This window comes from Triticum aestivum, chromosome 3A (genome assembly GCF_018294505.1).
Source record: "Triticum aestivum cultivar Chinese Spring chromosome 3A, IWGSC CS RefSeq v2.1, whole genome shotgun sequence".
Classification (NCBI taxonomy): domain Eukaryota; kingdom Viridiplantae; phylum Streptophyta; class Magnoliopsida; order Poales; family Poaceae; genus Triticum; species Triticum aestivum.
Window position 1 is genome coordinate 569,093,688 of NC_057800.1, and position 13,519 is coordinate 569,107,206.

Genomic DNA, 13,519 nt, shown 5'->3' on the forward strand with positions numbered 1-13,519 from the left:
AGGGGAACCCATTAAGCATATTTATAAGTCTACACACATAAAATTATTTTTGTGTACATTTTCTCTTGGCATTGACACGAGGTTGAATTCTTATCTATTTATATGTAGGATTTGCGCCCTCCCCCCCCTAGAAATACTTGCTATCTACCTTTTTCCATGGCTTAAGGTGCTATGTAGCTTTTTCCAAGCCTTAAGGTACATGTTCCCTCAGTGCGTAGCTCGTCTGCGTTGAGGACCGGGCCGTCAAGCTTTGGGCGAGTGTCGTCTGGCTCAAACGTGAGGCCGACTATGACAAGCTGAACTCTGTGCTCCTGATTGCAATGGGGTCCTCTACATCTAGTGCCAACCGCGTACGACCGCAAGGGGATCCTTTTCATTGATCCCAACCGGCTGGGATGGGGCATACCATGTAATGGCCTCCACGGGGTCTTGTTCATCATGATCCAGCTGCCTACGGCGGTAACGGAATCCTGTTCATCGACCTCCAACCAGCTGGGGTCAGGCATACAATCGGACAGCAACAACGGGGATTGTACATCGAGAGCCAACCGGCTGGATCTGGGATACTATACACATCGAGAGGCCTCCTCACACAACCCGCTAGGTCAACTCTATGTATCGCGCACAACAACTGGTGGTCGCAACTCACGGCAACGCGCATGCACGCGCCGGGGGGGGGGGGGCTTACCGGTTGGGTCTCTATCTATGTATTGCGCGAGAGGGGCAGCACATACGAAGATCAGGGGGCCTCCAACAACATTGCATACGGCTTGGCCACACACATAATCACGAGAGAGAGAGAGAAACGTATTCATGGCTCGGACCCGACCACCCACCGCGCGCATGTCGTGTAAATTGGAGAAGTCTCCGAAAAAGTCTTGCCCTCACTTCTACCATTATCTTTTGCGTCATGGAAGGCCCAAAGAACTTCATACAGGTGCATCGGTAGCCCGCCCAGGATGAAAATGCCACTTTCTGCCATAATTTTTTTGTCATAGATGCAGGTGCCCACCTCATCCATGATGATACATGTTTTTGTAACTATTATCATCATAAAAGTGTGATAGAAAATATTTCATTCGAGCCATAATGTCATGGACGTCTTCTACTTTAGTGCAAACTGTCTCTACTTATGTTAATCATCAAGTATGATTATTTAAGTTGCTAGACTAACACGCGAGGTGTATGAAACACGAGACCTCACTAAAACCGTGAGCCCCATACTAAACTTCGTTCAACGCATGACCCATGTGTAGATCACATCTATAAGTCATGTAGTTTGCGAAAAATCATCTTTCTTAGCTAAGGTGAAACCGAATGAACTGAAGCACATTTTTGTTCTGACAACCATCATACTGTGAGAAGCGTAGAAGGATCATGGATAGTCAGAACTTTGTGCCAAAACTCCACCATACCGTCAAGATCAGAAAAAAGAAGAAGCAAATTCAAGGAAATCAATAAGTACATCAAGGAATAGATTGCATGTACTAACAATAGATCTTATCTACGAGCAAAATTTTATTAATCAATAGAACTCATCTAATACAAAATTTTATTAAGTGATAAATCTCATCTACTTGAAAAATCTTTGTGCAATGCCCACACATCTCATGTGCTCTAATCGCAACATGCATCTACTCATAGACAGCTCATGATGCCACTATTGGGTAACGTAGTAGAAAAAACCCGTCCTATGAATCAGGCCCATGAACACTATGAAGATGCCTACACCCCCTACCGCTTGGCGTGCGAATACTTCCTCCACGTGAATCCGTGAGCTGCCGCTGGCCCTCCATCGGGCTAGGTTTTTATGTTTAGTTTGTCTCTGTGTGTGATGAACTCCGGCGTATTCCAGACTACTGATCTTATGTAGCGGGAACCTATTTAAGTTGAAGCTTTTAAATTTGCGGTACAATTTGTGGTATCTGTTCTGCGCCGGGATGAACTGCCCGCAAAATCCATTTAGGGTGAACTGTAAAACAACTTTGCGGGTAGGGAATTTAGCACATCTGCTAAAGTTGCTCTTAGGGATGCTCTTTGGACCGCCGCGGGTGTTCTGGTTAGCCTCCTGGGGTTTCTGTCAGATGTGCGGCTGTGGAACGGTGACATCGATGAACCGATGATCCAAGAGTTGTGCAGGTTGAGAAAGGCCTCAATAAAGGCGGTGGCTCCTGCCAGGGAGTGTTTGCTAGCTAGCTGGTGCCTTCAATAATGGGTCCAAATCCATCTCGTGTTTGCTCTCAATTATAGGGCGCAAAAAGAATATGCAATGATTCCCGCCGTTGTAATTTCTAGACCCTATTACCATCGATATATGCACTCTACGAGTGAATATGCATGAATGTCCCGTGGCCCTGGATCTCATGATTGCAGGCACGCACCACACTAGCTACTCCTACTTAGCTAGTCCCTGCACTTCTGTATGCTGCTCCTTCTGTTTTTTTTACTTTGTATATTAGGTTTGAATAAAGTCAAACTTCGTAAAGTATGATGAAGTTTATAAATAAAATATAAACATTTATCATAAAAAAGGAAGATGACGTGAAAGTATATTTAATAATGAATCTAATTATATTAATTTGTTATTTTACATGATAATATTTTTGTTTATAAACTTTGTCAAAGTTTACAAAGCTTGACTTTGACCAAAGCTAATATGCGGGCTAAATAAAAGCAGAGGGAGTACTACTATCCAGTCTCCCTCGTGTGTAAACAAGGGATGTACTTGAACTCACCACGTATGCGTCAAGATAAAGCTGGATTGATCGGCCTAAGTTATCATGGCAAGTACGCGGTGATAGCAGTTCCATTAGCCTTTAAAGATTATGTCCAATCACCAACTTCGTCGACCATTTGTAGGTAATTGTACTTTGGGATGTACTCGTATCTATAAAGCAAACTAACTGAAGATCTTTTATAGGTACCCAACCTTGCTTGCCCATCGTTCAGCATTGCAAAACCCAGAAGCTACGTGCATGCACGCCGCTAGCAACGGGGAGCCGACGACGGATGAGAATCACATACGATAATTCATGCTTCGACAGGACACCTTTGGGAGGTTTGTTTTGCCCTTGCCATTCTTCTCTGGCTCTTTCTCCATTCAGACCCAACACAAAAGATAAGGTCCGGCCTGCAGGACAACCACCCCGACCCCCGGATGGCAAATTAAACGCCTATCTGTACCCCGATCGATGGCGTGCTGAACAGAGGCACATGAGGTGCCTGCATCGAAGCAGAAACGCAACGCAACGCGTGGCGACATGGTACTGTCTAACCGCCAGCTTTTGGCTTGGTTGCTTCATCGGCAGAGAACGCTAGCCGGTCGATGGACAGAGAGCGGGCTAGCTAGCCAGAATCGGCACTCAAATGCGGCCTGGGCTATATCTATCTATCTAACCAATTTATGGCGCGGCCGGGACTCGGTCAGTCAGATGCGGTTACGCGTAGTTTTCAAGCGCTCCATGGTTTGGACAGCCGCATGTTCCGCTGACCTACGAGTGATTGGTTTGTCGTCCGATCGATCGATCCATCTCTGGCTAGCTGGTCGCATGTACTTAGATCTGAGCTCGAACTGATCTCCTCTTCGGTGCGTACGATCGGACCATCGATATGCATGCACATGCATGTGTTCATATTAGCAAGGAACTGGAATTACTGCAGAGGTAAACACTGTCGTCTTGTGCTAAGAAAATCAGCGTCGTGGTGACTGGCCGGCGACATGCATGCCGGCCGCGCCGGAGCCCGAAACAACAGTATCCGTGTTCTTGGTTGGTGTTGCGGGTCGGTTGGCCATTTGATCCCGCTGTCTCTGGGCATATCTTTGGACAGGAATGTGCGGTGCCTGGCAGCTTCGCAGATCCTCCTAATGATCACGCTCGCTCCGTCGGCCTCGCCGATCGGTAAACAACAGGTGGCGGAGAGTGGACTAACACACACCACATGGCATTCAGCCGCTCGCGATCTACGGGAATCGCTTCGAGGTCGTCGGAGGCGGGGGGCGATCGTACGTCGCCGGGAAGCGATGCAGCTGCCGGCCTTTCCAGCGGCACGTACGCCATGAGAAGCAACTCGCGCACGCGCCATGTCGGCCGGGAGCGCCGATCGAGTCGCCTTTTGCGTGCTCCCGCCCGCGCGCGCGTCCGTGGCGAGAGCGAGGTGTACAATCAGCTGCTTTCCTCCCGGGGCTCACAAGTCAAGAGTAGTATACGCTATTTCTTGGGCGAAGGGAGGGGTGCCGATCCCGACGCCGTGCCAAGTGGTGCCGAATCCGAATAGAAAAACCGTGGCAACTTTTTGTTACCGCCGGGGGAAGCAAGAACGCAAGATCCAGCTTTACACGGACTACTTTGCTTGGGTGAATGAAATGCTCAACGATCTCGTGTTTTTTTCCTAGTGTGCACACGATCGGATACGTGCGTCGTGGGAGCATAATTGGCTGCGGATTGTCGCCAGCGATTCAGCCAAGAGCTAGCCTACACGGATATTTATGTTTGGATCTCAGGCTAGGATAGTGAAAAGACTACACTAGCCGATAAGACTATGAAAGCAAAAACTGCGTCGCCTCTACAAAAAAAAATCAGAATTTTTAAAATGTATTTATTATTTATTTTGATTTTACTGTTTATTAGGGAGCATATGCTTCCCGGAGCCAAAAATCAGCACCCGCCCGCCCAAATGAGCTAATTTGGACTAGCTAGTTTTTTTTCGAAAAGAGGGGAGTACGTACCCTCGCCTTTGCATATTGAGTGATGCAAACATGCATATATTATTAATTATCAATAATATCAAACAAATCGGCTTACAAAGTTAAAAAAATGTGACCATCCTCATATGACATGCCTCGAGACAACATCCCCATATCATACCACCAAACCTACGACAATGTATTACCAGAGAAAGGACGGAAAGCTCCAAAACAATACATTCAAGAAGGAATTGCCGATCGTGCGCCGATGTTGGCCGGTCCAAACAGATGTCAGACCAATCACCCCCAAAGCAGTCGAACCAACACCTTCAACACAAGGTAATGACACACGGAAGTCGACGCTGGATAATCAAGCCATAAGGCAAGATCTTGAGGTTTCACTCGAAGGAAAATGCATCCATGATGTCCGCCGCCATGGTCACAGTCACCATTTTGCCTTCTCTGTTCACACAGAACTAGCCGGCAAAAGGAGAAATTACCAAAAAAAAAAGGTGCCATTGCGTCGCTTCTGATCACTGCCGCACCGTCTCGTTGATGGTTGTCGAGCATGTCACGACCACGCCTAGTAGCCATCGCTGCCAGATGAGCCGCCTTGGCGACATTCGTCAATAGCAGTGGGTAAAGGAGGGTTGTGCCTCGCACAACCATCCAATGGGATCGCGACAATGCCCGGTGCATCGCGCCAGATCCGTCTGATGAGGCAAGCCTCGCTAAGAAAGATAAGTTGTGAATCCAAACGTAGCATTTGAGAGTTCAGTCTCACATCACATGCCACATTCCGCATGCATGTGGATATACATTATCCAAATCTATATGCTCCGAGACAATTGTAGAATTGTACTAGTCAGATCGGAGGGAATACTTGCTTCATTTCTAAATATAAGTCTTTTCTAGACAGATCTGTATGTAGTTCATATTAAAATCTCTAAAAAGATTTATATTTAGAAACGGAGGAAGCATTATACTTTGAGCTATCCTCAACTAATTAAGGCATGCAGGCACGGAAATAAAGCAGACTAATGGCCAATCTAATCAAATGAATAAAAATGGTGGAAACGTGCACAGTGTGGTAGAGATCCATCGAGTGCATGCAGCATATAATTAGGCGAACAGCTCAAATTATCAGCCATATGGCCATTTTATACATTTGCGCCTATGATTTGAGCACGAGAATGGCCTAAAAATCATGATAGTAGAAGATTGTAGGACATGTTAGGATAATACACATTTGCAGTATTTTATGCACAACTAGCATCATACGTGCACCAAGAACACATGCAAGCGGACTGGCATTAATTTTCCGGGTCCAGCTACAGCTCGGTCTAGAAATTTGGTCTCTGCAAGATAGGTTAAAAACAAATGTCAGACCTGGCTAAAAGAAGACAAAAGAAAAGCAGCTAGCTAGAGGCTTTACGGATGGGTAAGCTGGCCATCAGCAGGCTAAACTTTCAAAAAATGTCACGCAAATGGTCATTAATGACATTTTTTTACAGTATCTGTGTAATGTTAGTAGTGGGCCCAGATGGCATAGACACATGGTGACACAATTGACAACCCATCCGCTCTCTATATAACCCGTCCCACTCGTACTTGTCGCTCACACAAACCAGCGAGCTGATATTACCACGGCATCCTGACGAACCTGGGCTCAGAAATCCTCTCCAGCAGAGAGTCACACAGGCCCCCTTCACAGTGCGGTGCCATGCCGGAAGCACCGAGCGCCCAGCCAGCTCCCGCCTCTGGCTACGCCCCCGGGGCGCACCGCGAGGCGCTCGACTTCATCGAGCACGTCACGGCGAACGCCGGGAAGGTGCAGCAGTGCGTCCTCGCCGAGATTCTGGCGCAGAACGCGACGGCCGAGTACCTGCGCCGGTATGGCGTCTCCTCCAGCAGCAGCCCCCTCGATGCCGTGGACGCCTTCCGCCGCTGCGTCCCGCTCGTGACCTACGAGGACCTCCAGCCTGATATACTCCGCATCGCCAACGGTGACTCCTCGCCGATCCTCTCCGGCAAGCCCATCTCCGAGTTCCTCACAAGGTATGCATGACAAGTACATGTACTCATGTGCATGCTCGTGGACATGCATGGATATCTATGCGCTAACTTTGCTCGTGCAATGGTTTGTTTTATGTGTACCAGCTCCGGCACTTCCGGAGGGGAGCGGAAGCTCATGCCGACCATCGCCGACGAGCTGGACAGGCGGTCTCTGCTGTACAGTCTACTGATGCCGGTGATGAGCCAGTCGCTGCCCGGGCTGGACAAAGGCAAGGCGATGTACCTGCTCTTCGTCAAGGCCGAGTCGCGGACGCCGGGAGGGCTCGCCGCGCGGCCGGTGTTAACTAGCTACTACCGGAGCCGGCAGTTCCTCGACCGGCCGCACGACCCGTACACGGCCTACACGAGCCCCAACGAGGCCATTCTGTGCGTGGACTCCTACCAGAGCATGTACGCCCAGCTGCTCTGCGGCCTCGTGCACCGCACGGACGTGCTGCGCGTCGGCGCGGTGTTCGCTTCGGGCTTCCTCCGCGCCATACGCTTCCTCGAGAAGCACTGGCCGCGCCTGTGCCACGACATCCGCACCGGCGAGCTCGACCCGGAGATCACCGACCGCTCGGTGCGTGACGCCGTCGGGAGGTTGCTCCGCGCCAACCCAGCCCTCGCCAGCGAGATCGAGGCCGAGTGTTCGGAGCCGTCGTGGGAGGGCATCATCCGACGCCTGTGGCCTCGCACCAAGTACATCGACGTGATCGTGACCGGCGCCATGTCGCAGTACATCCCAACCCTCGAGTTCTACGGCGGCGGCCTGCCGCTCATCTGCACCATGTACGCTTCTTCGGAGTGTTACTTCGGCCTGAACCTCAACCCCATGTGCAAGCCCGGCGAAGTCGCGTACACTCTCATCCCCACCATGTGCCACTTCGAGTTCCTCCCCGTCCATTGCAGCAACGCCAATGCCGACCCGAGCCACCACGACCTCGTCGATCTAGTCGATGTGAAGCTCGGGCACGACTACGAACTCGTGGTAACCACCTTCTCAGGTAAGGCTCCATCGCAGCTTCAACACATTCTCTAACTGCCTAACGTTGCCTCGATGATCTTATGCCTTTTTAGCAAGGCTGACATTTTCCATGTGTATGTGATCTTCACAGGTTTGTGCCGGTATCGTGTGGGCGACGTTCTGAGGGTAGCAGGGTTCAAGAACGAGGCGCCGATGTTCAGCTTCGTGCGACGGCGGAACGTGGCGCTGAGCATCGACTCGGACAAGACGGACGAGACGGAGCTGCACACGGCGGTGAGCAGCGCGGTGCAGCACCTGGCGCCGTTCGGCGCATCGCTGGTGGAGTACACCAGCTACGCCGACACATCCGCCATCCCAGGCCACTACGTGCTGTTCTGGGAGCTGCGCGAGGGCAGCACGGCGGTGCCGGCGTCCGTGTTCGAGGAGTGCTGCCTGTCCGTGGAGGAGGCCCTGAACAGCGTGTACCGGCAGTGCCGCGCCTGCGACAGGTCCATCGGCCCCCTCGAGATCCGCGTGGTGTCCGAGGGCACCTTCGAGAAGCTCATGGACTACGCGCTCAGCCAGGGCGCGTCCATCAACCAGTACAAGGCGCCGCGCTGCGTGCGCCCCGGGCCGGTCGTCGAGCTCCTGGACGCGAGGGTGCAGGCCAGCTACTTCAGCCCCAAGTGCCCGAAATGGAGCCCCGGGAACAAGCAATGGAACACCTCCAAGGAGCTGCTGAGCATCGGAGACGCCTAGCTTGGTTGCTAGCTAGCTAGCCAGCTCATGGCCGGGTTGGAGGAGGATGACTATGCATGACGTGCATCATGATCGATGCGTTACTGTAGGGGCTACGATATCTAGTACTATTTCAACTTCTGGGGCAGTGAGGAATAGTTATCAAAATTATGACTTAGGTAGCTAGGGTTCCTACGTATGTCTGCTATTATTTTTGTAATCTTCTCTATTTGGGCCGCCTTTTATGTAGAACTACCTGTCAATTACTTTTATTAAACCACCACGTACCGCAAGCTGCATTCCAAAGATAGTTTATCCCAATGTTGTATGGACATCTAGTCTCCATGGGAAAGGACTCAGCTATCTACACAATGCATGCTAAAGCTAGCAAAGAATGGAAGAAAAACTGTTTTTTTTACTCAAAAGAAAAACTGTTACTCCCTCTGTTCATATTGGAATCTCTAAAAAGACTTATATTTAGAAACGGAGGGAGTAGATTATTCAGGACACAGGATCACATGCATGGTTCTATCTTATATATCATATTCGTAGACCACAAAATTTAATGCCTTCAATTCAAGCTTTTGAATCAATTAATTATTGTCTGCATCTATCATATCAGAACCGATTTATTGGTTGAGTTACAACATACATTTTTTTATACAGGGTATAGCCACATACATACGGAGCAAACTAGTACAAATTTTACTCTTTGGGTTGGAGATGGTAGATAGGTTGAACCAATATAGATTGGACGCCAATATCAATCTAACATTCGCCCTGTTGCGTCCCCCAGGGCGCCTTTGGGGGGGGGGGGGGGGGGGGGGGCGACGATGGAATGAGCCTCCCAGCACGAACCCCTTCGAGAACCTTATCGCAAAACTCCACAAGCCTAATTAGAACGCCTGTGTGGGCCTGCTAGCATGAGCGACAAAAGGAACATACCCATCTACGAAAGACTGCGCGATTAAGAGGGCGCATCGCGAAGCTTTGCTTTCTTATCGGTGTCATAGGACATGTCTAAGTCAAGATTCCCAATGCATTGATAGAGGTAGGAAAGTTATGGCGGTTGCGATATGAGGTCTTGAAGCTTCAGTGAAAGGGTATACTGGATGTGATGAAGATTGCGTGCCAGGTGTATGGTGACTTGTATCAGCAGCCTCGGCAAGCGAGGGGGCGGCACTGGAGGACTGCATTTTTGGTGGTGCTCCTCGAGTACCGAGTCTCGATTCCCAGGGAAAACCCAAAGGTCTGGCCTTTATTGGTTGTACCTGCAATGGCCTTGTTGAAGGCATTGTTTTGGTTGAACTTGGACTTTCTCTAGGGTGAAAACCCAACATCTTCGATCGGGCAACGACAATGCATGTGCATTGTTTTCTTCTTGGAGGTGTTGCTTTTGGAGAACCTCTTTTGTATTCCGGTTGTTGTCTTTGGTGATGGTTAGAGTGCTGCTACTCCTAGTGATTGTTCACGGTGGCAGGGTCTGTTTTCTTTCTTCTGTTCTTTTTTTCTTTTTTTTGAAACGGGCTTTTATTTTGTTTTTGGATGTGTGTATCGTTGATGCCTTTAGACATCTTGTTGGTACAGAGGCCGAGTGTAATTGGCATCTTCGCGATATTAATATATTCCTTTGTCGAAAAGTCTGTGAAAGACTGCACATCCAGTATTAAAAAATTGTCCAAGAAAAGGTGTCAATCTATGCTCCCAATGCACACCGCCTTTAATCCAAGCAACTTGTGGTCTAGTTATTGGTTGCATGCTCACTTGAGTTCCTTTTGTTTCTGCCTGAATTACTACATGCAAGCAACATTCATTTAATGGCCTTCTCTCAGTGGTTACATGCACACATGTGTCTCCTACATTTCTACGTTAATTAGGCCATGGAGCAAAGTCAGCTCTTTTCTTGATCTATGTGTAAATCTCCAAACGTACGGTCTTTTGCGGATGGAGGGAGTAGGTACTAAAGTTTTGCTAAAAATATATATACGCACTAATCGCCAAAAAATACAGAAATCCAACCAAAAAACCGAGAAAACATTTTACAATGAAAAGGCCACAATAATCTAGAAATTCATATGTGAAAAAATAGCTAATGGAAAATATACAAGAATTGCAATGGATTAGCTAATAAAATTGTAATGGTATACTTGTTAACACTACCACACACAAAAAAATACCTTCAAAATAATGCCATGACAGATGACAACTACTAAAATTTTCATGGTCTGCATTAAAAAAATGAACACAAGCACCTAGCTTCCATTTGCCATGACTTATGAAAAATCAAATTACCACAAAATTTGCTGTTGGATAGTACTACCATGGTCTAAATAATAAAAATTGTCATGGTGTACATAATGAAATAGCAATTGTACCTACAAAATGAAACTGCCCTGATCTAATTAATAAACTTGCTATGATATAAAATTAAAAATCGCCATGGTGTCGATGATATAAGTGCCATGTTAGCTACTACAATTAAACTATCATCGTGTACTTAATAAAATTGCCATGATGTAAAACTAATAAACAATAAAATTATTGACCATGGTCCAACAAAATAAAGTTGCCATGGAACAATAAATAGATTTTCCATGTTGCAAATATAAATTTTCCATAGTCCAAATCTAAAACTTGCCCATGGTAAAAAAGAAATTTGCCATGGTAATAAAATTAGTTTGACATGGTCCAAAATATGAATTTGCCATGGCGCCAAATAGAAAGTTTTCATGGTAGATAATGTAACATGGATTTTCTGGTAAATTTGCCATGCTCCAAAAATGATATTTCCATGATCCATAAAGTAAATTTGCTATGGTTTGTATAATAAATTTGGTATGTTCCATACAGTAAATTTTCCATGGTTTAAAAGTCATGGCAAAATAACTTTGTAGATCATGGCAAATGTGGGTAAAAAAGTTTAGGAATTTGCAAGGGCACATGGTAATATTTAAGAAAAAATGTTCTCTAGAAAAACACATGGCAATTTTTTGGGTAATATGTAATCGGCACATGGAAAATATAAGGATTGTTTTCATTTAAAAAGATGCCAAGTTTAAAATTTTGCCATCGACAGATTGCAAGTTTTAATTTTGTTCTCTAAGAGACATGGCACGTCTTTAAAATTTGTAAATGGCCACATGACAAGTTTAGGAGATTTGCTATATAAAAATAAATATAATATTGATTGCCCATGGGAAATGTTGAAAACTAAATGTAGATGAGACATGGCAAAAATACCCATTTACCTAAAAACATTTCGAATTCTCAATGGGACACAGATGTTATCATGCCATCACAAAAAGAAGGGAAGGAATAAATGGAGGTTGTCGGAATCGGGGCTCCGGGGACCCAAAGGTTCGAACTCTGGAGTGCACTCGTTCCTACTGCTCTACTCATTCCTGCAGCAAACCACGGCGAGAGCGAGCTAGCAGGAGCGGGCCAGTGACACAGTCGTTACCTAGGTTCGGGCCACCTTGCGGTGTAAAACCCTACTCCTACTTGGTTTGGATTGCTCTGGTTTGAGAGGGAGCGAGAGTACAAGGGTGAAGGATCAAGTGGTCACCCTATCTACGGCGTCACCTTGCCCTCCTTTTATACCTGCCTTGGTCCTCTTCCCCCGAAAACATTGGCGGGAAGGATTGCCACACAACAACAATTTTGAAGGGGGACATGGGCGCAGTCTATCCTGACAAAAGGTGGTCTTCCCCTGCAAAGCCACCGCGCATGACGTGCCTGTGGGATCGGTGATGACCTCCGCCCTGCGCGCCCGTCATCTTAGTCTTCTTGCACCGATCAAGCAACCTTTGGGGGTTGCTTTGGGAACCGACGAGCTGGCCTTACTCCCTTAGAACAAAAGAGGAAAGCCTCCTCATCAACGCCTGCTAGCATGGCCTCTGGCATCGTTCGTCGCCGTGCGCGTCACCCACATGAAGACTCAGGGCCGTGCGACCGGGCTGGACAACACCTGACTTGCTTGCCTCCGAGAGGGGGCCTCGCGAGGCTCTTGGTGGAGCTGCCTAGCCTGCTCGGTGATGCCTGCTGATGGGGGAGGCCTCGTGAGGCAAGGGCCTCGCGAGGAGTCCTGCTCGCGATGCTTGCTGGTGGGGGAGGGCCTCATGAGGCAAGGGCCACCCGCTGGGCCCTCGACATGCACCGCGTCCTAGGCCAAAGGCAGACGGGTCTGGGTACCCCCGGTCCTACGGGCCCAACAGAGGTATATTTAGTTGGCATAGAAAAAATGAAATTAAATTGCCAAAGTCATTATAACAGAATCTTGATTACCATGGCAATTGTAGGTAAAAATGTAGATGAGGCATGGCAAATGCAGTTTTGTTTTGGACATGGAAACTTTTAAAAATTGCCATGTGTCAGCAAAGCAAATTATGATGTGTTATAAAAAACGTAGAAGTGACATGGAAAAATGCCATGCTACATATGATGAAAATGAACAAAAGGCAAATGTAGGAAGTTTGTTATCTAACAAACATGGTGACTTTTTGGAAATTTGTAATGAGAAGATTGCAATATTATGATTTTTCTTATTTGCAAAGATGACAGATGTAGGAATTTTCCATGAGCACATAGGAAAATGTAGGCATTTTTCATAGGCATCAGGAGATCTCAGTAAATTTGTGGTATACAAGAAAAGATGGCAAATCTAGTTAATTTTTTATTTTGAAAAGGATAAAAAATAGCGTGGTACACAAGTAAGAATTTCCATGTTTTGGTAATTAAACTTGCCACGGTGTATATGATGTATTTGCTATAGACAAGAATTATAATTAGGAATGGTACATGAAGTTAAATCATGAATCACATAATATTTTCATGTGTCATGGAACCAAGTGTCTTCACATGGCATATTCTCTTAATTTGCCATGGATAAGTACTAGCAATTTCAGAATTTTGCATGTGTTGTAGAGAAACAACGCTTGCCTCTAATTAGCCAGTTGGTGAGGCAATAGCTTACCATGGGAAAACAAACAAAAAATCCATGCGATGTATAATATTTTCCATTTCATGAGTGATAAAATTGAGTTTGCCATGAACTATAATTTTTAAATTTCACATACAAG

At 47.0% G+C, this 13,519-nt stretch overlaps 1 protein-coding gene across 1 annotated transcript; it reads left to right on the forward strand.

Annotated features, from left to right (window-relative positions):
- The first annotated feature begins 6,319 nt into the window (after positions 1-6,319).
- LOC123062270 (probable indole-3-acetic acid-amido synthetase GH3.1) lies at positions 6,320-8,724 on the forward strand. The gene is made up of 3 exons (XM_044485717.1): positions 6,320-6,742; positions 6,845-7,743; positions 7,855-8,724. The coding sequence occupies exons 1-3, from the start codon at positions 6,408-6,410 to the stop codon at positions 8,460-8,462; spliced, it is 1,842 nt and encodes a 613-aa protein (XP_044341652.1). The 5' UTR covers positions 6,320-6,407; the 3' UTR covers positions 8,463-8,724.
- The last annotated feature ends 4,795 nt before the right edge of the window (positions 8,725-13,519 follow it).